The 26,762-nt window shown below is 47.6% G+C and overlaps 1 protein-coding gene across 2 annotated transcripts in view; it reads left to right on the top strand.

The window, feature by feature from the left end:
- The window catches only part of LOC147621117 (chloroplast envelope quinone oxidoreductase homolog), a 54,536-nt gene extending 30,976 nt beyond the window's left edge, over positions 1 to 23,560 (top strand). For both annotated transcript variants that reach the window (XM_086823846.1, XM_086823847.1), the window contains 3 exons: positions 21,852 to 21,943; positions 22,041 to 22,259; positions 22,764 to 23,560. In XM_086823846.1, the coding sequence (XP_086679972.1) occupies positions 21,852 to 21,943; positions 22,041 to 22,259; positions 22,764 to 23,234 (782 nt within the window). In that variant the 3' untranslated portion in view covers positions 23,235 to 23,560. The remainder of the gene's footprint in view (positions 1 to 21,851; positions 21,944 to 22,040; positions 22,260 to 22,763) is intronic.
- The last annotated feature ends 3,202 nt before the right edge of the window (positions 23,561 to 26,762 follow it).

Raw genomic sequence — 26,762 nt, 5'->3', positions numbered from 1 at the left:
CAGTGTCCCAAGCGGAAGACCGAGAAGGGTGAAGATTCCTCAGCAGCAATCATGAAGACTTCGGCTTTTGTGCACCTGGAGGTGATGGACACCGATGGTTCATTTCCTTCAGGCAGGGAGGAGATTGGAGGACTCTCGCAACGGATACTCGGGAGTGGATTCTCGATAGTGGTGCTTCCAGGCACATGACTCCTTCCCGTTCCGGTTTACAGGATCTCTGCAAGCTTTCTGGTCATATTCTTACTGGGATACGTCCACTATCCCAGTTCACAGTGAGGGCAGGATGCAGATAGTTCCCGATGTGGCAGAGGGGGGAAGCATTCCTCCCAGGTGTTGTAGGTTCCGGCACTTGGTTTTCATCTGTTGTCAGTGCATCAGGTTTGCAAGACTGGGGTACGGGTGGAGTTTGATAAGCATTTTGTTGCTCTTCGGGAAAAAGCAACAGGCCAAGTGGTTTGGGAAGGCGGAGTGGTTACAGGCTTTCAGCACTCTCTCTCCCAGGTCCTCAGGTTTGTGATGAGTGGCAGCCTGGTAATGGCCACTTAAGTGTGGATACGCTGCAGGTACAGGCTTTCCGGGACCAGATGGTGGATAGCTTACCAGTAGATGGCAGCAGTTGGCAGGAACTTTCCAGTACTGATGTTGGTAGTTCTTGTGTTCGTGAGTTAGAGGAAGCTAAACAGGTCACTTATGCTCTGATGTCTCGTAGTGTTCGGGACATAGAACTTCCAGTAGTTGAGGATGTTCTTTCCACGGGGACCTTTCGGAAAGCCCGGCAGGTGACAGGTGCTTACTTGCAGAAGGAGGTGGTTTCTCCAGGCTTTGTGGTTCCGGATTCAGAGGGGGTGGTTGACAAGTTTCATCAGGTTTCCAGGACTTGCTTGTGCACCGTAAACAGGTGTTGATCCTTGTGAGCAGTGTGATGTCTCTGTGACTCAAAAGCTGTATGGTTCATTGATCTGGTTGATGGACACCAGATTGGACGGGAGCTTCCTGATGAGGCGGTTGAGCTCATGGTTGCAGATGTCTCTTTGGGAGACAGGATTGCGTTTCCTGTGGTTTTTGCGACATGCGAAGGATCATGGACTCTTGTACACAGGAGGGGGATTGTTGGATGGAGTCCGACTCCACGGTTGGAGTGACTCGGTTTGGGGAGGAGATCCGGACACGAGGGGATCTACTTCAGGCTCAGGAGCAGTTTTACGGAGCAGGAGGAGGTTACATTGCAGGTTTGGGCTTCCACTGGTGGAACCCATGGTCATCCAGAGGCACTTTGTTCGTGAACAGATCGTTGCTGATGACATCTTGCTGGAGTTCTGTTCGACGGAGGACAGTACGGTGGACCTCTTCAAAAAGTCGCTCTCTCAGGATTTGCTCAGGTGGCACCCCAGCTCCCAGTGGTTGGTTACACAGCCAGGAGCTGAGAGGGGGTGTTAGAAGTCATCTCCTGTCTAGATTTATACACCAGGGCCTTTGTTGTGGGTGTGCCCGCCCTTTGAGGTGTTTTCCCATTTTTTCCCACTCTCCGTATTTTTCCCCTATTTTTTCCCATTTTTCTGAGGCTTGGGAGGGCTGCCAGATGATGCCAGGAGCACCCCAGTGCTGGCCGACTCGATGTTCATGAGTCGTGGGCTTCAGAGCTGGCCGACTGCATTTATGCAGTCGTGGGACCTTTTCATCAGTCGTGGGCATTCTTTAGGCTGGCCGACTGCCCTCTATGGGATGTATATATAGGACCCCAGCCCCCATACCTTATTTGTATCATTTCTCGGGATCTTCTTGTGTATATAGAGCAGAGTTACACGCCTACATCTCTCTCTCTCTAGTGCTGTTTTTCTGCCTGCGTTTTTTGCTCGTGTTCCCAGTTTTGGTCATCATCTCCGGTTGCATATTCTGACAGGCTTGTGGTGGTGGTGCAGGCGGAGTGATGGCCTCAGGTGGTGGCGGAGTTGGGGCACCACTGGACAACGATGGCATGGCCTATGAGACAAGCCCGGGCGTGAAGATGTACAGCAGCTGCGACGCGATGGGTATTCGGAACGAGCTCTTGCGGGGCATCTACGCCTACAGCTTCGAGAGGCCCTCGGCAATTTAGTAGTGCGGTAACCGTCCCATCATCTAGAACCGTGACGTTATCATCCAAGTTCAGTTCGGCACCGGCAAGACCTCCATGATCGCTCTCGCCATCTGCTAGATCATCGACACCTCCGTCAGAGAGTTCTCTATTTTTCTCTTTCTATGGGATGCACGTGGGTTGGCTGAAGGAGAATAGTGATAGGCTTTTCTCTATCTTTCTCTCTCTGGGTTTTGGCAACCGTGCTTGGATGGTATATCTGTCATGGAAACAGGACATTGGTTTTTCGAGAGGAAACAGGACTTTGGTTTCGAGGAAACAGGCCTATGGTTTATGGAATACAGGTCTTTGGTTTATCGGATACAGGTCTTTGGTTTCATGTGGAAAGGATGTCTTTGGATTCATGTGAACAGGTTGTAGTCTTCTCGAGGTTACATGCAAGCTGTGATTGTAGGAAAGGACATATGGTTTGGTACAGCCCTAGTGCTGTTTCGGAAAGGGTTTGAGGGATCCATGGTAGAGATAGAGAAGACCTTTTCAAGTAGGGAGGTGTTGTACAGGTGTGCCTTCTCCATGGTATGCTGTGCTGTAATAACGAGAGTTCTTATTTGGAAGTCTTGGGTGAAACTATAAGGAGATCCTATTGGTAGAGGATTCTACAAGTTGTACTTTGTACTCAAATTTGATCAAATAAAGAATTACCGCAAGGGGCGCCACCGCGATTTGGAGCCAATCGGTGTCCTTGTACTATTTGCAGGAGCACTCTAGCTCCCTTTGTTTGTTTCTTTTTCCAGGTCCCCATGGGTGATGAAGTGTTTTGTGTGCGAGTGTTTGTCGCACCGCCCGTCAGATTTCTGAAGGCCAGTTTCAATGGTCAAAGGCGGTTTAACGCATCTTATCCTACTCCGGACGTGACGAAACTTTGCAGACGGTCTGTTGCATGGATTCACAACACGTTTTCCATCTCTCATGTGTGGATCATGTAAGCCTAGCGGGGCGTGTAGTCATAGACTCAACCACGTGTCCAAGATATAAAAATATAAAGAGAGAGAGGGGAGAGAGAAAAGGGAATGGGGATCTTGCACAGTACACCACATTAAGTGGGGAATAGGCTCCGCCCCCTTTTAGGAATTTATTTAGGAACAATCAACGAGCACGCTGGCCAGGATCAATACAATCAATGAATACAAAACAAACAAATGTGCCGAGCCGATGTAGGATATCCAAGTCGATGTCGATGTCGATGTCGATGTCAAGGCACGAGATCTCTGATGCCGTGTACACCACGGGGATGACCCACAAGTATCTCTCACCGGGCTAGTACCAAATCCAAATATCCAAATCCAATGAATCCAAGTCCAAATCCAAGTCGAGTCCAAGTCCAAATCCAAGTCAAGATCCAAGTCGAAGTCCAAATCCAAGTCCAAGATCCATGTTCATGTCCAAGCTTCATGCCCAACCTATATGACCAAGTTCCATGTTTATGTCCAAGTTTCATGTTCCATGTCCAAGCTCTATGCCCAAGCTATATGTCCAAGTCCAAGAAACACTCGCTCATCCCATTAGTAATCTCCACAACTCCCATAGTCTTGTCCATGAAGAAAACCATGGAAAAGCTCTTTCTCGCAAGAAAACTGATATAAAACCCGTCTTAATGGTTTTTGGGCGATAAAAACATCCAAAAAGCAGTTCTTGGGGTTTTTGGAGCAATTTTAGGGTTTCTGAAATTTCTGCCCGTACAGTTCCGTACAATTCCGTACATGCGTCCATATCGCCCATGCATATGCCCATACAAGTCTAGGGCTAATCGTACATCTGAAAAGCAAGTTGGAGAAGGTGTTGTGGCGAAGAAGAAGCTCTCCATGATCATAATGATGCCCACACACACTCTACAATCTCCTTCAATCTTCAAGGATCTTGTTCATGGTACTACAAGAGACGTCCAACCCTTTTTATACTTGTAAGAGACCCTGCTTTTTGCCAAAAAGCCTTCATGCTTTTGCTTTGCCTTTTTTTGCTTTTCTTTTCTCTTTTTAGTTTTATTAATAAAATATTACTCAACTTTTGGTGCTTTGTTTTTCTGGCTTTAAGGCCTTGCCTTTTTGGTCTTAGAGCTGCTTGTTGAGAAAGCGCCTTTTAGCTTTTTGGTCGGGCTTAGTCTCCTCTTTCCAATGGTGCCCTTGGCTCGTGGTGGTCAACCCTGTTTGACTTTTTGCTTTTTCTTGCTTTTTGACCAAGAATGGTGCTTTTTCTTAATCAAACCTTATGGACCCTATCCCCATGTCTTCTTCCACCTATCTGGTGTCTGGGCATGGATTTCATCATGTGAAAAGAGCTAGGAGGGCCAAATAGTTACAGAGCATTAGTAGGTGGGCATTTTTTTGCATAGTTTCTCATCTTTTCTCACGTAAAAAGTGTGTTTTTCTCTCTTTATTTTCTGGAATTCAGAATCGGTACACAGTTTTCTTGTAGCACCCTCTTCTTTATTCTTTTTCCTACCTCTATGGAGCCTGTACTTCGTTTTAGTGATGACCTATTAGACCACGAGGATCACCCTCAACCCATTGGGGAGCCTATTGAGTTCGAGGAGGAGGTTGAGGGAGTTGAGAAATCTTACTTTGAGGAAACTTTGGGTAGATTTGCAGGCTGATTGTCACTACTTCTCTGGAATGATGTCATGATTGAATACATGTGGAAGGGCTCCATGGAAGGATTGGTATCCTGGTGCGAGTTCCTAACATGATTTATGAACTCATGGAAGGGTGGTCACCCTGGTGAGTGACTCTCGACTCATGGAAGGGTGGTTACCGTGGTGAGTACTTTCTAGTCTTGTGTGGATGGCGCCTGTGAACGGGCTAGTTGGATGTACAAGATGTAAGTTGGGAGGCTTCATCCACTATGTTTGTGCACCAGCATATGTATGTGAGTTGCACATGCATGGATGACTTGTTTTTGATGCCTGGACATTGCCTGTGAATGTCCACGGGCATCGGGGACACCTGGACAACCTGTGGATACGCGTGACTATTTTTTATGAACCAAGGCCGGGCACTGCCAAAAAGCTCCACGAGTTGCTATTCTTGGTGTGGGAGGGCCAAAGTGGGCAAGCCCCGACTTGTAGAGCACTCATTTGGAAGTCGTTGGCTGTTAGGAGCTGTTTGGACTGGAAAAACAGCAAGTTTACTCATACGCATAAGCTACAGGTGGCTGTAGGCTGATCGATTTGGTTCCAGAAGCTTGCGCATGGCTGTTGGGACTGTTTTTGGGCTTCTCTGCTGAGAATAGGGCTTGGACGGAGTGAGCAGAGTCTCTACAGGAGCTGGCCGACTGTTGTAAGGGCCATTGTTGGCTGTTTTTACAGGTTTGCAGGAGGTTTCTCGTGATGAAACTTGAGCAAACATGTCCCTAGACAAGTACCAGGCTTGGGGATGTGATCTGGTGGAACCTCTGGGTGGCCAGTGAGCCAAAACCATGGCTGGTTACTGTTTTGCAGGTTTGGGACAGCACTTTGTTAGAGGGTTGGTGACCGCTCTATCAAAGTATAGGAGTGGTTGGTGATCACTCTCTCTCTCTTTCTCTCTCTCTCGCCCCCCTCTGCGCCAGCCCCCTCTGGGCCTCCTCTCGCCAGCCCCTCGCCCCCCTCTGCGCTAGTCCCCTCTGCCCTCGCCTAGCCTCTGCGCCCCCTCCCGCCAGCCCCTCGCCCCCCTCTGCCCCCCCTCCCTGCCAGCAACCCCCTCTGTGCTAGCCCCCCTTTGCACCCCCTCCCGCCAGCCCCTCGCCCCCCTCTGCGCTAGTCCCCTCTGCCCCCCCTCTCACCAGCAAACCCCCCTGTGCCAGCCCCCTCTGCGCCAGCCCTCCTTCCCGCCCTCTCTCCCGCCAGCCCCCCTGCCCTCTCTCTCTCTCTCAAGTTGTACAATCATTCAAGTTGTACAATCTCTCTCGCCTGGGCTTGCTTCGCTGTTCGCCGCCCTCTCGCCCGCCCCACATTCTGTTCGCTTCTCTGTCTTCTCCCCCTTTCGCCACCCACCATTGCACAATCTCTCTCTTCGCTGTTCGCTGTTTCGCTTCGCTGTCCCCTGTTTGCTTCACGCCTTTGTGCGTAGCCTCCCTCTCTGTTCACTACTGTCGCCCACTTCACTTCCGCGTCGCTGCCAGGCTGGCGCTATGCTGGCCCGCCTGCCTGTCTGGTAGGCCGTGTGCGTGTGCTCCCCTTTTCCCACCCACCCTTGCTTAGGCCCCCAAGGCAGCAACATAACTCTCTCTCTCTCTCTCTCTCTCTCTCCTCCCTGCCTGTGGGAAGGGCCGCAGAGTAATTTCGAGGAATGGCCCCGAGTCTCCAAGAGAAACTCGAGGCCCTTGAGACGGCAATGAAGGCACTAATCAAGGAGAACAAGAAGACATCCGATTCCAACCTCAATGAGGTGGAGAACAAACTACACCGGCACATCAAAGCCCTCGAAGCACGGGTCACGGACCTTGAAAAAGAGAACACAGCACTCAAGGAGGAGTTGAGTGCATTGAAAGTGGAACTGGTAGCCATCAAGAACACCGAGAAGGAAGAAGGGGAGATCAATGACAACACTCTCACGGCCATCAAAGAAGAGATCTCCAAGGAGATCACAAAGGACATGGAGGGAAAACTCGAAGCCAAGCAGTAAGGATGGGTTGAGGTGGTGAAGAAAATCATCCCGTAAAGAAGTGAGGGAGGAGACTCAAAGGGAAGAACATCAAATCATTCACACCACCATTGAGGAGGAGAAGATGAGGCATGCCCGCCGCCTCAACATTCGAGTCACAGGTATAGCCGAGACACCCAACTCCACTCCCGAGAAAGATGGACAGCTTCTATGCATGAAGCTAGGCTACAGGGAAGAGGACCAAGACTCAACACGCAAGCGAGCCCTCATCCTACAGTTTGCAGGAGAGACGGAGAGGGTCACCTTCATGAGGAAGAGGGTCATATTATGAGACTTAGAGGGAGCTCCTATTTTCTTGGATGATGATCTCACGAGGATGCAGCTAGAGCATAGGAGAGCTTGCATGCCACGAGTCGTCTTACACGCGAGGAGAGAAGGCAAGAAGGCCTTCTATCGAGATGGTCGGGTCATCATTGATGGTGGCCGGCCCATGGATTAGCGGTTTGGGGCCTATGGGACACAGACCAGGCCAGTGACAGAGATACACATGGTAGTATGGAACTGTAATGGTTCACTATGGGTGTAGCCTGGACGACTGGAGCATGTTATGGTGGGGAGAGACATCATACTTCTGACAGAGACACATCAGAGCCCAGAGAGAGGGCTACCTCGAGTAGAGGGATTCCAGTGGGAGTTAGCATACAGGAGGACCACACGCCAGGGTAGCTCGAGAGGGTCGGGGGGAGTAGCAGTTCTATTCAAGACGGGAGACTGAGAGTGGTAGCACAGGATCCAGAGGCTAGATACATGTGGATCAGCTTACAGCTCTCACAGGACAGGGTTATATACATAGCCCTATGTTACTTTCCTCCATCAGGATCCTCCTATGTCATTACAGAGGACATGCCATAGGAGGAGGAGACAGGAGCCTCGCCATACACTTGTCTGTCAGAGGAGATTATGCATTATTCTACACTAGGGGAAGTATTTCTTACGGGTGACTTCAATGCCCACACACAGAGCAGACAGTGTGAGGTGTATGACTATGATGACATGGAGATCCTCCACCCTGTGGATCCAGAGGAGATAGGGGCTAGTCGGGCATCAGAGGACACTGGACCAGACTGAGGACATTATGGGGACCACTTACTAGAGTTGGGAGCCAGGCGTCGTCTCGTTATTTATAACGGGATGCTACAGTGGCCGGGATCAGGAGGGCTGACATGCTTCCCACATGGGGGTCATACACGGACCGGAGGCACGGTGGTAGACTACATTATGGGGTCTTTGGAGGCATCACAGCTTGTCACCTCATTCTCCATCCCACCTCATCCTATTGGGGCAGATCATACATACTTGGTATTTTTCAAGCCGGATCACCAGTATCACCAGCCTCCCACATACCCATGCCACACACTACCATCTACTTCACACATGACATGGCAGACATATACACTAGCAGAGTAGAGGATGGGCTCCTACTCATGGATCCCCTGGCACCTATGGATACCATTACAGCCTAGCTGGCATCACTCCTACACACGGGTGGATTACAAAGCTTCCCACATCGTGTCCACTCAGGAGAGCCTGCGAGATCTGGGACTATGCCCCAGAATAGATGGTATGATGACGAGTGCAGAGCCCTATACTCACGGCTCTGCATACAAAGAGCCTTGGGAGCCATCACAGAGCAGGAGTTGAGGAGGGAGATGAGGAGACTTACTCGCCGCAAAAGGGGGGCCTTCGCAGAGATATAGGAGCTATAGACTTTTTATTTCTTCATTAGTAGAGATAGCCCTATCTCATGGCGGCACTTCAGAGAGTCCCGCACACCGACACCCATTGCAGACCCACAGACATGGCACACATATGCAGAGGGCCTATACCACGCCCCACATCAGCCACCTATACCTCAGCCCAGGAGCCTCGACCTACCACAGCTAGCTTCTTTACCCACTTGATGGTAAAGGAAGCTATCCGCCGCCTACAGCATGGACGGGCCGTCGACCATATGGGCCTACAGGGTGAGCATCTCATGTATGCAGTAGATTCTTTGGCTCCTTTTCTTGGACACATGAGTAGGTTTTTGGGCGAGTCAGATGCCCAGGAGGTATGTCCGAGACTATTGCTAGCACCATTGGTGTGAAGCAAGGATGCCCACTTTCCCCCACGCTATTTGGGTTATACATTGATGAGGTGGCTAACTTCATTACAGGGGGAGGCGGAGATGGAGTTGATCTAGCAGGTACCTCAGTACATATTATGCTTTATGCTGATGATATTGTATTAGTGTCTGAGTCTCCTGTCTGAGTCTCCAGGAGGTCTACAGTAGCATCTACATGCACTCCATGATTTCTGCACACATAGGGGTCTTACAAGCAAAAGAGGTGGAGATATTCTGGGAGAGGTGGAGTGAAACAAGGAGAAATCAGTGGGATTTGATGCTTGGATGTAAACTCTATAAATTGAGGCATTGCCCTAATGAGAATTTGCTGGTTTTTGATTATCCATGCCTACATTAAGCTATTTGCTAATTACTCACTAATTACGTCTGAATTATTTGCTAATCACTTGTTAATGATATTGATTCTAGTGTTTGATCCACCATAGCTCATCACATTTCTCTAATTTCAGTATGGTATCAGAGCCATGCCTAGAATCCATCATTTTGTGAGCTCATTATCTTGCTAATTATTTTGCTAATTAGGATTAGTAGAAAATTATAATTTTTTCTCTCTTTTTTCAACTAGCCTCTTCACCCCCAGCTGGTGGAGGAGCTCTAGCTCCTTGCACACATCACATTAGGCCAAACCCTTCTAGCCATAGGGAACCAACGTCCTTGTGCTCCAGCCAAGTGAATCCACGCAGCAAATCGCCGCCTGCAGCTTCCGATTTTCGCACATTTACAGGCGCCGTTTTTTTTGAGGGAAATTGGCATCTTGTCTTGCTCAGCTACAGTGGGTCTAATTCCTCTTAGCCCCGGGGGTTTTCAAGCATGCTCTACAAGCTGGTGAAGTCAGAATTCAATTTTATCAAGTCTACAGTGAGATCTAAGCTCTTCATCAAATCTGCAGGTGACTTTGGTAAAACAGAGATTAAGCTTTCAATATTTGGTCAAATCTTGTGTTTCTTGGCTTAATCCTCTACTAGACTCATTGCTATTGATGGCTTTGAAAGCATTTGAGCTCATTTGAAGTCTAAGGCACCAGATCTGGACTCCCCGCATACTCTGTTTTTTGCACACAAAACAGAGGATTAATTTGCTAATCAGTGATTAATCAGTACTAATCACCGTATTTTGGTACAATTGAGGGAAGAGATGAATGTCCAGAGAGAGAAAAAAATGAGTGGAAGAGCATGAATGAAAAAGCATTGGGACTTATTGCACTCTGTTTAAATGATGAAATCATTCATCACATCACAGGTATACAATGGGCAAAAGATGCATGGGATGAACTCAATAAATTATTTGGCACACAAGCTAAAAATTCAAAGATAAATTTGTTAATGCAATTCTACAAATTGGATATGAAGGAAAGTGAACCTTTAATCACACACTTGAACAGATATAAAAGCATTAAGCAACAACTGGCAGCTATTGGCAAAAAGGTAGAAGATGATGAGGCACTAGCTGTACTTCTGAAGAGTGTGGACAAAGGAGAATATGAAAACATTGTAGCAACACTAAAGAATGTACCTGAATTGAAGCTACACGAGATAGAAGCAACTTCTAGAGCAAGAGAGCAGAGGCAAAGAGAAGAAATGGCTCGACTTAACAGCAAGAGAAGCAAAAGCATTCTTCACCCGAGGAGGATTCTCTCGAGGACGAGGACGAGGAAGAGGTAGAGTAGGAGGAAGGATATCGGAGGAAGGACCTTCACTTGCCACAAATGTGGAAAGCCAAGACACATGGCAAGAGACTGCTACAGCAAACCCAGTGGAGAAGGAACGACATCGGCAAACTTCATGGAGGCTCCAAAGGAAGTGGAGTCGGATCATCTTTTCTGAGAGAGAGATAGAGAGAGACTCCACAACCCAATGTAACCTGCCCCAACAAAGTAAAACCACCTCTGAGCCACCGATGATGTAGGCCACGTGGTAGATGTATGTGTGAGCACTTTAGTCAAGGTCGCGGGCACTTGTAGTAGCCTTGGACACATAGAGAGAGAGAGTGTCAAGGACTATGAGTTTAGGGACTTGAGGCACTGGTCGCGGGCTATCAAGTAAGAGGGAAACTTGGTATAGGGTCCAGGTGTGCTAGAGAGTATTCACTTGAGGGGAGGTGTTGAAATATACAAGTGAATAGGGTGTATGCGGGAACAAGCCCTTGCTTAGAGGCTGTAAAAGAGGATGAGTAAATGTGAAAGAACCTGTGAAAAGGTGAGAAGAATCTACTGGGAGAGAATAAAGGGTAGCATGAGAAGATTTAGGAAGTGTGGAGATATTCTGGGAAAAGTGAAGAGATGGAGAGAATCAAGCAAAAGAGGTGGAGATATTCTGGGAGAGGTGGAGTGAATCAAGGAGAAATCAGTGGGATTTGATGCTTGGATGTAAACTCTATAAATTGAGGCATTGCCCTAATGAGAATTTGCTGGTTTTTGATTATCCATGCCTACATTAAGCTATTTGCTAATTACTCACTAATTACGTCTTAGTTATTTGCTAATCACTTGTTAATGATGTTGATTCTAGTGTTTGATCCACCATAGCTCATCACATTTCTCTAATTTCAACATGCACCACATATCCGTCTCTCTCATAGTGAGAGGAACAGAGTATTGAGACAGGACCTATGGCAGCTCTATACACGAGAGACATGGATATCGTCTACACAGCCTCTTCCACCGAAGATGCTATACTACAGAGATCACTTCATGAGTATCACTGATGATGGATTTATAGAGAGGCCTAGATACATGGAGGGCTTTTTACCACACGGCTCCCGAGTGGCTATTGGTCAGCTTAGAGTTTCATCACATCGATTGGAGATCGAGACTGGCAGAGCAGCACGGATCCCCCGAGACGAGAGGGTATGCAGATTGTGCAGAGAGAAGGTGGAGAGTGAGGAGCATTATGTATGCAGATGCAGAGCATATATAGCCATCAGAGAGAGAGATCCCATTTTATTCAGAGAGCCACATTCCCTACGCCAGATCTTTGAGGAGGCAGCAGACCAGCGCATACTGGGGAGATTCATTCTAGACATACAGCGTCACAGAGAGACATCATTACAGGCTCAGACAGCTCCAGAGGGGGGACGATAGACACAGATTACTACATTTTTTCAAAGACCCATCCCACTCCCAGCCCCTACATAGCAGGGAATTACTCTCCAGAGAGCAGAGACACTCAGAGCCCGCAGGAGACAGAGGACACTTGGCTTTCGGACACCACGCCAATACCAGAGAGAGATGACAGAGATCAGAGCTCAGTTTCACAGAGAGGGTGCGGAGTGACTGGCTCGCTTCAGAGCAGACCCAGGCATGTTCTTCAGGGAGCTGTGGACACCCATTTCATTGATGTATACCATTTTACACCCCCTTCATTGATGTATACCATTTTAGAGCTAGGTTGCATATCATGATTATATACTCCATGCATATAGCTTTGCATTCTCCTAGTAGTCGAGCTCCATCCCCTCCCCCACTCACTGTACTTATTGCACACCCAGATTCAGCTTTTTAGTTGAGTACTTTTTCATTTTGTTGGGATGGCAGAGGATACCCCACACAGGTACACTGATTTGTCTCATAGGCCGAGTTCGGTCTTTTGGAAGACGTTAATAAAATCTTTCTTTCTTTCTTTCTTTCTACCCTGGTTGTGCAAAGCATTCGCAAGTTGGCACTGACAAATACCAAATCATTTGCACGCTGTACACCAAGGCGGTTCCTCTTCTTAGAGGCAATGTGGCTATAAACTGACCAGAGTTGATCTAGTGCAAGCCTGCGAGAGTACGCGCACAGCAAATTCCTGCAACTTTGGAGTTTCCGCACCATAATCCTCCCACCAAAGTGCAGACCCTATCTTGAAGCGGTCCGCCTGTGCATCTACCAAACCAAAAGCCCCCCGCTTCTCTCTATAAATCTGCAATTGGTCCTTGATTGTGCGGCGATCCTCCTCACTAGTGTAAAGGCGATCCAAGGTTTGTCGAAGGCCTTTGCTCACCTCTTTGTCCTTGTGTTGCCCTTTGCCTTGAAACTCAGGATCAACAATGTAGGCAGCAGCATGGAGGGGAGAGTGGTAGGCTTGCCACCTTTTCAAACATAGGGATTTGACCTGTTTATAGTAGTGAGGCTTGACTTTGAACATTGCTTTTAGCTTCTCTGTCATGCGATCCATTGCCTCGGTACACTTTGCCAATGCATGGTTGAGTGGAATCCACTACCCTAAGGAGATCAATAATCGGTTGCACCATCTCCACAAGCGCCTTGGCCCCCTCCCACCATGCCGCATCGTCCGCCCTTTCCCTGCAAAATTTGCCGACCGTCGTGGAAGCCTCTGAAGTGCGTGCAAACTCATCACCGAGGAAGAGTCCCCTCAATGCCCCGCTACATGTACACAAGCGGCCTAGCATGAGAAAGTTGAATGCAAACCTCGTCTCGGAATACTTAAGAAGAGAGAGGCTTGACTTCTTGGAAAATTGACTTCTTGGAAAACTCGTGCTGCACCCTTTGATGGTTGAGGACAAAGGTCACTATTTTGTTGGCACCCTCAATGACAGGTGCAACCCAATCCAAGGCCCCCCTATGTCTTTGATAAGGTTGTTGAGGCAATGGGCCATGCAAAAGCACACGGTGATGCGAGGATAAGTTGCTTGGAGAATTGTCCCCGCCGCCCTATTTGCCGGTTCTCCATCCGCACATATGGCAATGACATTCTCCGCCCCCACCGTCTCTAGTGTTGTTGCCCACTCCGCAGCAAGTATCTCGGCACTCTTCCCCGTCCCGGAAGCATCATGGGAGTCGACAAAGTATGTCTCCCCTCGTGAGTAGGCAACAACTCCATGGATGGAACGCTTTCTAGTGTCACTCCACCCATCAACGACGAGGGTAACACCATTTTCAGCCCATTGCTCTTTCATGTGGTTGGCCGCCACTTCCACGCTTGCCTTCTCCTTCTCAAGGAGAGAGGTGCGGATGGTCTCCGAAGAGGGGGGAACATAAGAGGGTCCATACTCCGCTATCAATTTGCACATGGCCCGAAAGTATGGAGATCTATCCAAAACACCATATGCAAAACACAAACAAAATTCAGATTTTTACCATCATTTAGTCTTTTAAGTTTTAGTCTTTAGAGCATGATATTTGAATAGTACATGAGCATAGTGCCAAGGACTTACCGTGCCGCCCGAAATGCTATGTGGTCATGAAAGAAGAATCGTGCCACCACCATGTCCACCTCCTCTTTCAATTGAGGGTTCCAATTCTCATCAAGAGTACTTTGGCGTCCCCGAGAAGCGGATGCCTCTCTTGATGAACGAGGTACATGCGGCGTTGATGTCCTCACAAAGGATGTGGGGTCGACGGCCACTTCAGGATTGCGTTTTGCCAACTCGGCCGCCTCATAAACCACAAGCTTTTCAAGGAGCTCCTTCTTCTTCTCGGCCGAAACCTCCTTGCAAAATTGCACTTCGTTGCCGGGCTCATGCAAGAAGTGAGCACGCACTTTGTGGGCACCGCCGGTTCACTTGTAGCCGCAAAGCTTACATACCCATGGTCTTGAACCACCCCCTTGACCGTATTGCGAGCACTCTACCTCATCCCACCAACTCCATCGATGTACGGCGGGCCTCCTCCTTCGTGATGGAGCGGGTGTTGAAGTGGTGGAGGCTGTCAGAATATGCAGCGGAGATGATGACCAAATCTGGGAACACAAAAGCAAAAGCAAAAACGCAGGCAGAAAAACAGCACAAGAGAGAGACAGATGTAGGCGTGTAACTCTGCTCTGTATACACAAGAAGATCCCGAGATATGATACAAATAAGGCATGGGGGCTGAGGACCTATATATACCTCCCTGGAAGGGCAGTCGGCCAGCACTAAAAGTGTCCACGACTGAGAAAAGAGGTCCACGACTGCATAAATACAGTCGGCCAGCTATCTGATGCCCACGACTGGTAAAAGGCAGTCGGCCATCAGCCCTGAAGCCCACGACTGATGAAGATCCAGTCGGCCAGCACTGGGGTGGTCTCGGCATCATCTGGCAGCCCTCCCAAGCCTCAGAAAAATGGGAAAAAATAGGGGAAAAATACGGAGAGTGGGGAAAAATGGGAAAACACCTCATAAGGGCGGGCACACCCACAACAAAGGCCCTGGTGTATAAAACTAGACAGGAGATGACTTCTAACACCCCCTCTCAGCTCCTGGCTGTGTGACCAACCACTGGGAGCTGGGGTGCCGCCTGAGCAAATCCTGAGAGCGACTTCGTGAAGAGGTCCACCGCCGTCGAACAGAACTCCAGCAAGATGTCATCAGCAACGATCTGTTCACGAACAAAGTGCCTCGGGATGACCATGGGTTCCTCCAGTGGAAGCCCAAACCTGCAATGTAACCTCCTCCTGCTCCGTAAAACTGCTCCTGGGGCATAAGTAGATCTCCTCGTGTCCGGATCTCCTCCCCAAACCGAGTCACTCCAACCGTGGAGTCGGACTCCATCCAACAATCCCCCTCCTGTGTACAAGAGTCCATGATCCTTCGCATGCCGCAGAAACCACAGGAAACGCAATCCTGCCTCACAAAGAGACATCTGCAACCAAGAGCTCAACTGCCTCATCAGGAAGCTCCCGTCCAATCCGGTGTCCATCAACCAGATCAATGAACCATCCAGCTTCTGAGTCACAGAGACATCACACTGCTCACAAGGATCAACACCTGTTACGGTGCACAAGCAAGTCCTGGAAACCTGATGAAACCTGTCAACCACCCCCTCTGAATCCGGAACCACAAAGCCTGGAGAAACCACCTCCTTCTGCAAGTAAGCACCTGTCACCTGCCTGGCTTTTCGAAAGGTCCCCGTGGAAAGAACATCCTCAACTACTGAAAGTTCTATGTCCCGAACACTACGAGACATCAGAGCATAAGTGACCTGTTCAGCTTCCTCTGACTCAGGAACACAAGAACTACCAACCTCAGTACTGGAAAGTTCTTGCCAACTGCTGCCATCTACTGGTAAGCTATCCACCATCTGGTCCCGGAAAGCCCGCACCTGCAGCGTATCCACACCTGAGTAGCTATTACCACACTGCCACTCATCACAATCTTGAGGACCTGGGAGAGAGAGTGCTGAAAGCCTGTAGACTCCATTCTCCACTCCACCTTCCCAAATCACTTGGCCTGTTGCTTTGTCCCGGAGAGCAACAAAATGCTCATCAAACTCCACCCGTACGCCAGTCTTGCAAACCTGATGCACTGACAACAGATGAAAACCAAGTGCCGGAACATACAACACCTGGGAGGAATGCTTCCCCCCCTGCCATCGGGAACTATCTCCATCCTGCCCTCACTGTGAACTGGGATAGTGGACGTATCCCCAGTAAGAATCTGACCAGAACACCTGCAGAGATCCTGTAAACCGGAACGGGAAGGAGTCATGTGCCTGGAAGCACCACTATCGAGAATCCACTCCCGAGTATCCGTTGCGGAGAGTCCTCCAATCTCCTCCCTGCCTGAAGAAAATGAAACATCGGTGTCCATCACCTCCAGGTGCACAAAAGCCGGAGTCTTCGTGATTGCTGAGGAGTCTTCACCCTTCTCGGTCTTCCGCTTGGGACACTGCCTCCAGTAGTGGCCTTTCTCGCCACAATCATTACAGGTCCTCTCTGCCTTCAGCTTCTCGCGGTCAGCGTCGGACTTCTTCTCAGAAGACTTCTCCGATGAAGCCTTCCCTTTGCCCGAATTACGGCCTTTCGACCGTTGGCCAGTAAAGGCCTCCGAACCTCCACCCTGAGGAGGGATCGTGAATCGTTCCTCCTGGTCCAGGACCATGGGCACAAGCTCCTCCCACGTGATGGTGCTGAGCCTGCCACTGGTAATCAATGACGAGTAAAATGCTGAGTACGAAGAGGGCAAATGTGACAACAACGTGATGGCCATGTCCTCTGACGATATCTCCTTCCCAGCCTGAAGAACTTCCTGCTGAAGAGCCTGCAGCTTGTTAATATGCTCCCGCATCGTCGACGACTTTGCAGGGCTCATAACCCGCATCTGTACTTCCAAGGAAATCCTCTTCATGGGCGATACCCTATTGTAAAGACAGGCCAAATCCTGCCATATACCTCTGGCCAGCGTCATGTGCTTTACATGGTTGATTACCTGTGGTGTGCAGTTGAGGAAAATAAACGAACGGACCCTGGCGTTGACACGATCCCACATCTGTGTCTGGGCCTCCCGGTCCTTTCGGGTTGACGGTAGCTCCCCTTCCTCAACTTCCGGCCGTGGAATCCCAACAACGACGAACTCTGCGAGGTCATAAGACTCCAAAACAGATTCCATCATAACCTTCCATATGCCGTAGTTGCTCCCGTCCAACTGACGGTCCACCGGGAACGTGGGGAGTGTCGGGATCTTCACATGTCTCTCGGCCATCTCAAACAGATCTGCCATAGCGGGGATGTACTCTGAAAAGGGTGGGTGGGTGGGAACAAAGAAGAACTGATACCTGCAAGTGGCTGTCCAGCAAATCAGCCCGCCTTCCTCTTGCTTCTCCTCTTCCCGATCAGCCCAAAACAGTCCACCAATCAGCCACAAAACAGTCCCCCTCTTGCTCACACAAATCCCAAGACCTATCTAGAGCCTAGGCTCTGATACCATGTCAGAATATGCAGCGGAGATGATGACCAAATCTGGGAACACAAAAGCAAAAGCAAAAACGCAGGCAGAAAAACAGCACAAGAGAGAGACAGATGTAGGCGTGTAACTCTGCTCTATATACACAAGAAGATCCCGAGATATGATACAAATAAGGCATGGGGGCTGAGGACCTATATATACCTCCCTGGAAGGGCAGTCGGCCAGCACTAAAAGTGTCCACGACTGAGAAAAGAGGTCCACGACTGCATAAATGCAGTCGGCCAGCTATCTGATGCCCACGACTGGTAAAAGGCAGTCGGCCATCAGCCCTGAAGCCCACGACTGATGAAGATCCAGTCGGCCAGCACTGGGGTGCTCCCGGCATCATCTGGCAGCCCTCCCAAGCCTCAGAAAAATGGGAAAAAATAGGGGAAAAATACGGAGAGTGGGGAAAAATGGGAAAACACCTCATAAGGGCGGGCACACCCACAACAAAGGCCCTGGTGTATAAAACTAGACAGGAGATGACTTCTAACAGAGGCGGCGGTGGACCCGGGTTGAGGAGAGGAAGGGGTTTGAGAAGAGGATGCCATAGTGATAGAGTAGAGCTTGAGATGGATGGTAGAGCTTGAGAAAGAGTCAAGACGGAGAATCGGGATGGAGATGTTGGAGAAGGAGAGCTTGGACAATGGAGAGGGTGAGCTTGGAGAGGGAGAGCTTGGATGTTGGAGAAGGAGAGCTTGGAGAGGGAGAGCTTGAGCCTTGGGTCTTGGAGAGGGAGAGCTTGGAGAGGAGAGGGCTTGAGGAGAGCATGGAGGTAGAGGTCTCTTATATAGAAGAAGAGGGGAGCCATGTGGGAGAGAGAGACTCAAGGAAGAAGCTTTGGAGCCTTGGAGGAGTGGCGCAAGGGAAACGGCCATGACAGATAGCCGTTGGCGCCCCGCCAACGGTCAAAAACTGCCGCCAACGGTCTGTTTGACCGTCCCCGTATGGACAGGGAACGCCGTTCCCGGAACGCGTTCCCGGCGTCCCCACATCGCTGTCAGGAATCCGTCCCCGTTCCGCCGTCCCGCGGACGTCCTGCCCCCGTCCCACGTGTTCTCCGTCCCTAGGGTCCGTTCCCCCCGTCCCATGTCACTATGACCTCCACTCCCTTGATACAGACAGGCTCAAATGACATCTAGAGGTCGCTTGGTGCAGCTTTTGTTTCACCCGAAGGTACTGATGGCTGACAGTACATCTGTTTATGGGACTTCTATGATATATGTGTACTAGTCACATTGGATGTTGTGGTTGTGTATGGTTCACAGTGGTATACAACTTGGACTACTACTACACCATTGGTTTGCAGTGAATGTTCTTACATATGCATGGCTTAGAGAGATTGGGACGCCGATCTTGCCATATTGTACATTTCACTTTGGATATTTTGTTGTATCACCAGATTGCAATCGAGGACACTTGCCATTTCTTCAAGAGGGGGGTATGTCATGACCCTGTGAAAGTGGAACAGCATGAGTGTCAGGCATGGTGGTTGGTGAGCAAGATAAATATTTAATGATTCATATTTGGGGTGCCCGGACAAATGGTATTATGTGTGGACATCCTCAAATGTGAAGGGGGACCAAGGACTTTAATATTTTTAATGTTTTAACCTTGGGTGGCCCCTAGGCATAAGTGACCCTTAGAAAGTTTGATAAATTTGAGAAAGGGGCCACTAGGATATTTTTGGGAAAAGGGGGCAACTCCACTTTTGGAGGTACACGCCTCTCTCTTCTCTCTCTCTCTTGCTTTTGGGGAGGAGTCGTGGAAGCTACCTGCTTGGAGGAGAAGGGGAACCACAACTGCGTGGAGAGTAGCCGTACAGAATTCTGGCCGTACAGAACAGGTGGCTGCAGTTCCGTACAGCTGGTACAGGCGGCGGTTGCTGTACGACAGCAGGTACAGGTTGCTGCACATCAACTGGCGAAGGTGACTGCAGGGCGACCAGGTACAGGCTGCTACTGTGCAGGCAGCTGCAGGCGAATATCTATACGGACAGGTGCAAGCTGACAAGGACAGCGCAGACCTGTACGGACAGGTGCAGGCTGACAAGGATAATCCTGTCCAGCAGGTACAGGCGGCGGAAACTGCACGGACAGTCCTGTCCAGCAGGTACAGGCGACGGAAACTGTACGGACAGTACTGTACGGACAAGTACAGGCGGGTACACCTGTCCGGCTGTGCAGGCAGCGCATCAGTCAGGTGGCTACTGCAGGTACAGTACTGTACGGGGCAGGTACAGTACTATACGGGATAGGTACAGGCGGGTACAGTCCGGTGCAGTCCAGCAGTTCAGGCAGTGCATCAGTCACGCGGATGCAGGGAGAAAAATACAGACAGTCTGTTGCAAGTACAGACTGGTACGGTCAGTCCCTCTGGTGCAGAACCACGCATTAAAATTGGTAAGCTCTGAACATATCAATCTTTCTTTCTTTCCACTGGCTTATGTCTGCTGCAGAGTTGTTTCATCTGGCCCTTTGTGAGAGGAAGGGCACAAGGGACGGCGTTCCAGGGATGGATCCAGGAGGGGACGGTTGTGGGGGGACGGCTGCATGGGAACGCCGCAGGTTACTGTTTGGGCAATGGTCACATTTTTGACCTTTTTTTTTGGCCGTTTGGGAGGGGCTTTTCATGGGCCTTTAGCCTTGGCCCATAGGCCTTGAGCTTTTGAGGCTTTGGGCCTTGGCCTCTCTCTTGCCGAAGACACACACACACACACATTCCCTCTCACACTTCAAGCTTTAGCTTCACACACACACACACGCTCTCCCTCAAGCAGCAAGCCTCAAGGGCCAAGGTCTCAAGTTTCAAGCTCTCACACAAGCAAGCTGTAGCCTCTCAAGACACACACTCTCTCCCTCACTCACACACTCTCTCAAGCTTCACACACACACACACCCCCACCCACCCTCATACTCAACTTCTCAAGTTCTCCCTCAACTTTCAAGGCTCAAGCCTCACTCCCTCTCTCTCTCTCTCTCAAGTGACAAGGAGGCATCTATCATCCATGGCATCCTCCTCATGGTAGTGGCTCTTCAAGTTCCAACTACCCGTAGAAGGACATGGTGGGATGACACCCCATCCCCTCATGGAGGTGGTGCACAGCCATGGACATGCAAGCTTTGCCCGTATAGGCGAGTGGGTGGTACTGACAAAGTAATTTTTAAGTGCCGTTCCTACCCCCGTCCCCGCCGTTCCCTACATCTGGCCGTCCCCGTTCCCATCCCCGTCCCCCGTCCCTTGTGACTATGGAGGTGGCAATTCTTCTGAGACTCTAGCTATACCAAAATCCTGAAGGTCCATTTCTGGAAGTAACAGTGCATCCTGCTCATAGTCCAGCATATTGGCTGTCCAGACGTTGGAGTCCCCCATCAAAATGGCTTCTCTTTTGAGAACTCCACAATGTCCTGGTATAGTGGCAAAAAAGGCGGAGGTTCTTCCTTGACCTCTGTACTAGCATATGGTGATTCAATAGGTGCAAAATAGCATGCTTCAATATAAAGGTGAGTATGCCCCCTCTTGATCTTCACCCAGATGTATCATGCATCCAATAGGTGTAAAATAACACGCTTCAATATAAAAGTGGTGAGTTTGCCCCCTCTTGATCTTCACCCAGATGTATCATGCATCAGCATCCTCTTCACCATGGATATGATTTTGGAAAAGTATGACTGAAACAGGATTGCCACTCCCCCTGATCCTCGTATCCTTCCTGATGTACGCGTCTCCTGTCGATAAATACAGAACAGTAATTGTGGATAGTCCTCTTTGTGGACTTTGAGAGAGAGAGAGAGAGAGAGAGAGAGAGAGAGAGGGATTAACATCTTCAAAAGACGCAAAGGGTCTATGGGACCAAAGAGTAATACATTAGGTCTGTGAAAATACTAATCCATGAGAAAAATTGAAAACTGGAAAAAAAACTAGCTACCTATACTATGAAAAGGTACTACAGGTAATCATGTGGCAAATATCAGGTGCCAGTACAGTGAGGTGGGAGGAATGCATGCCTTCTCCAAGAATAGTATCCTCCTCCTTCATGACTGCAAATCTGTGATGATGCCCACCTCCTGTGATGAGGCTTCTCTATGTCAGCGGGAAGGGGGAGAGATTTCAGAAAAAGACAAAGCGTCTAACGAAACCAATATGCTTGTAGCAATATACATATTAATGTGAGAATCGTTTTGGGTATTTGCACACATGGATGTCTGTTTACATCATGTCTTTATAACTAGTGCGGATTTCGACTGCTTCTATGTTGGGGTGGTGTGGCATGACTGCTAATCTGTAACGTCTTAATTCCTTTCTATTTCAGGAACAGACGTTGCAGGAGAAGTAGTAGCAGTGGGCCCTGGGGTTGATACATTTACAGAAAGAGATAAAGTTCTAAGCTGGATTGATATTAGGGTATGTTTTTGGCCTTAAAGATTCTGCTTAATGAGCTGGATAAGGTTTGGACATTATCTGCAGCCAGGAAAACTAATGTCTTGTGGATCTTTTGCAGGCAGGGGGTTCCTTTGCAGAATTTGCTATTGCTCCTCTCAAGAGCACCGTCAAAAGGCCACCGGAGGTTTCTGCTGTTGATGCCTGCTGCTTGCCTGTTGCAGGGCTCACAGCTCTACAAGCCATACGTGATGTTGCTGGTGTAAAGCTCGATGGTACCAGTGGTGCAAATCTTCTTGTTACAGCTGCATCTGGTGGTGTTGGTCTGTATGCTGTGCAGGTTAGCAGTGATAAGTTTCTTTCTTGCTTGTTTACTAACCCTTTTGTCCTTACAGAATGGTTTGCTTTTGTCTCATAATTTTCATTCACTAGGAGCTGAGTAGCATGCTTTTAACTACCATACATACTTTACATGTGTTTAATAATCAGAAACACTTAATCTTTTGGTAATAAACCAACCAGAAAAACACTACAGCTTTTAATAATCTACTCAGCCCTTGTGTATACCACACGAGATGCCCATGTCTGATTTGCATACAAATAGCTCTAGCTTGAGTACTACGAAAGTTTCCTTTTGCACGTTAAATCTGAGGGAACATTGAGAGTGCATACTAGGTGGTGGAAAGCACTTGTGTGGAGGATTAAGGATTAATCTCCTTTGTTTGTGGTCTTATAGAACAATGTGAGTTAAGGATGGTTATGGTGGCAGGTTCCTTCTTGATAGAAATCATTTGCTAACCTTGGTTCTCATGAATGATGTTAACCTTCGCAATCTGTGCTCCAGATTGCAAAGCTTGGTGGAGCACATGTTACGGCAACATGTGGAGCTCGAAATATTGAGCTAGTGAAAAGTCTTGGTGCTGATGATGTTTTGGACTACAAAACTCCTGAAGGGAAGGAGCTTAAGAGTCCATCTGGCCGTGCCTACGACGCTGTTATCCACTGCACAAGTGGTATTCCCTGGTCTACATTCAGCCCAAACCTGAAGCCTGTGGCCAAAGTGATAGATCTCACTCCAAATGTCAAGTCCATTGCAACCACTGTTGTAAAGAAACTGACCTCTTGCCAGCAGGAACTGGTTCCTTTCATGATGTCAGGGAAGTCTGAAGACCTCAAATTGCTTGCAGACCTTGTGAAAGATGGGAAGTTGAAAACAATCATCGACTCTCAGTATCCCTTGTCAAGGGCTGAAGAGGCATGGGCAAGAAGCATAGAAGGGCATTCAACAGGTAAAGTGGTGGTCACTTTCGACTGAAACAAGCAGGTTTGACAAAGAAACAATTGCACTTACATCAGGAAAATAATGCAAAGCTTGACATGGTTTTTGCACATGTTTTTATGATGGCATAATGCCAGATTTCATATAGCTATGGCTGTAAGGGTGCTGTCTGTCTCTAAGGCCACAGTCCAAGCTTGAGCAGATATATATTGGGGTGTACTGTAATTGAGGGCTGTTGGGGCCTTGTATATGTATGTATGTATGTTTAATCTAGTTTCACTGCTGGGCACACGCACACGTGCATATGTGTGTGTGCAGGAGAAAGCTTAATTGAAATTAATTATATGAGAGTATTGTTGTAATGTGTTTGAATTCCTTTATGCTGGTACCAAGATGTATCTCACAAGCTTCTGGTTCTCTCTTTACTGCAAAAGAAAGTAAAAAGAGAAACAAAAGCGCCAAAACAGGATTATTGTTCTTTTTGAGTATGCTTATAGCTCCAGCTTATGTATGTAACTCCAGAAACTCAAGACACACACGCTACAATGTTGACCATTGTAGAAAGTTGAATTGGCCTATGAGATCAAAAGTTAAATATGGTGGCAGAGAGCATTGGGATAGAAGAAGCCTAAAAAGGAAAAAGAGAGAGTCCATGGCTTCGTAGGCAAGTTGGTAAGTGGTTGGACTCTTGAGCGGGAGGTCCTTGATTTCAATTCCCGCTCACCTCAGCCAATGGGCACCCTGTCCTTCAATAGTGAATAATGGCCTCTCCCCCACTTCCGGAGGGTTGTGAGAGAGGCGCAACAGAGAGAGAGAGAGAGAGAGAGAGAGAGAGAGAGATGCAGTGGGAAAGAAGATGCCTAAACAATAGTTTTAAGGACAAATAGGGAAGGTTGAGGAGAGTTCGAAATACAGTAAGGCACAGAGCAATGCAATGAGAGGTGCCCAACAAATCATTTAAAGAACAAGAGCAGAGTTCACCTCATGAACAAGAGAGAGAGAGAGACAGAGAGAGACAGAGAGGCCACATGCATAAAAGGCTGAAGAAAACCTCCTTGTGCCTTTTGTTTTGAATACATACCTCCAACATGTAATGAAGGCTTTCATTAAAGAGTCATGCCACCATTATCCATCAGTTGCTATGTGAGAAGCATTTGACAAGGCTTACTTGAGTAGTTGTCCTTTGATCTCTCGTGGTAGGGAGGCTAGAGAGCATGACATGGTCATGAATTCTATCTTTGCCCACCCACACTCCATAAAAGCTTGGCTTGGCAAAGCCTCAAAAAAATGAAATAGAAATTCAATGGCAAATGTCTAAGGTGGCTTGAGCAAATTTCTCAAGGCAATTTTGTATTGCTCATCATCTACACTTTGCCTTTCTAGCATTTTACACTCTTGGAGGCTCTTATAGACAAGAATAGGTAAGGGATATAACTTCAAAATTCTCTAAAGTCATAAGCCTTGGTATCAAGAACAAATTTACTTCTCACAAAAATTGTATAGTTGAGTATCAAGCTCCCCCCACAAGTCTCTAGTTGTATCTGTGTATTCACCTTGCGTAGAATTACTAAGTGGATTTTTTAAAGGCAGTTAGTTTCCCCATAGAAATCCTTGCAAGGAAAAAATTAGGGGTTGTTGACAACCCAATGGGTGATTTAGGAGGTTCTCGAAAACATGCTATGATATTTCAGAAGGAAACATTTTGGTGAAAATTTATTTGAATGAGTTGAAATCATCTCTTTGAGTCAAGAACACACACATGATTGCTTGAAACATAATACGTGTTAGCATATATGATAGACATTTTAAAAATTTATCCAAAGTCCCTAAATTCCATGTTTGTAGGCGAAATATATTTGTTGATTGGTTTATATCTAGAATAGGCAAGTGGCTGATTAGTTTTTACACGTCTCATTTGAGCAGGTAATAGGGTGAGTTCTTGACCCATGGGCAAGTGAGTGGTTATGATATTGATGCGCCTTGAATATGCTTATAAAATAACGTGTGTTAAGATGTATATTTAGACTCTAGTTAGTGTGTAGATTTCTAGAAGCTAGCATACATGGAGATTGCCACTTGGTGTGTGCACATTTGTGGGAAGGAATGTGGAAAAAGTCGGAGACGAAACAAGGAAGAGATTGAAGCTAATGAAAGATGGTAGTGAAGATGTTGCCAAAAGAAGAATGGTAGAGCTCTAATGGATAAGGAGGTAGAAACAAAGAAAAGATGAGAAGTTGGTACATGTGCAAGAGCAAGGTTTTGAGTGAAATCTAAAATAGACCCGCTCAAAAATGGGTTGATGATTGAATAAATGATATACTTGTTTTGTATAGCGATAGCACTCCACTCAAAAGAGTGCAAATGGATATCATCAAATGCTTCCATGATTCACTTAAAACTAGCAGGGTGCTCGGCATACTTAATGCTATTGACATACTAGCATACGAGTTTACTATGTAAAATATGAGAGGTGGTATGAAAAATGTCTAAGCATTGCATAGCTTAGACTAGCTTATGAGTCCAAAGCACAAGGTGATTAGGCAATCGCATGTCAGAGACTATGTTGTCGCACGGTAAATATCCTATCCATTAGGAGGACAAAAGTAGCTTATGGTGATTAGGCAATCTCATGTCAGAGACTATGTTGTCACATGGTAAATATCCTATCCATTAGGAGGACAAAAGTAGCTTCTGGTATTAAGTGTAGAGATGATGCAATTCTTTAAGATCCAAGAAGAATATGGGTGTTGATGGAGATAAGAAAAAGGTCTAATGTAGTGAGTGATGGTTTTTGATTAATTCAAACACAAAAGTGACCCAAAGGAAAAGGACATCTACAAGGAGGGGATTTAATGAAAGATGTAGAAAAAGCATATCATCCTATCAAAAATCTTTTACATATTCTTGAACTTATTGTCTTGTCTTTGCTATGATTTATTACTAAAGAAATTTCTCTTTTTGTTTAGAAACTTACATGGTGTTGTAATGTGTCTATGGAGATTGGATTACATCTCCTCCTTATGCTTGGGCATTTCTTGAAATTTCTCCTCTTCACTTTGATTTTTTTGTTGTATTTGTTCCTTCTCTTAATCATTAGCCAATTTTTAGACTTTAATATCCTTAATGATTGCTTCATGGGCACTTTGGGCATGTACCAACTTGTAATGTGCAGCACTGTGCTCCATTTGAAAAGCATATTGACTCCAAAACTTACAAAAGGTGGCATAAGCGCATCCATGAAATGATTTTTAAACAACACATCTTAATTGTCAGCTTTAACATCATTACACACCATTTTACCCGTCACTAATAAGATCACAGTAGGGAGATCTACCAATAGAAGACAGACTCTCGGGAGAGGGTGCCAAGGTGAAACATGACAAGGGGACTTGACAATATCCATGTGGTAGATGGTACATCATAGGTGGCTAGTTGCAGAGCAAAGCCTTCATCCTTTAAGAAATGTAGGATAAAAGCTTGGGTGCAATAGGAGAAGTGCATTGAGCATATAAAGATTGAAGAATAATGTGAATGTTAGTTGCATAGAAGATGTCAAAAAGGGAG

This window comes from Cibotium barometz, chromosome 30 (assembly GCF_041138505.1).
Source record: "Cibotium barometz isolate CiBa-2024 chromosome 30, ASM4113850v1, whole genome shotgun sequence".
NCBI classification, from domain to species: domain Eukaryota; kingdom Viridiplantae; phylum Streptophyta; class Polypodiopsida; order Cyatheales; family Cibotiaceae; genus Cibotium; species Cibotium barometz.
The sequence above is the reverse complement of the archived record's forward strand: the minus strand, read 5'-3'. Positions and strand labels throughout refer to the sequence as shown.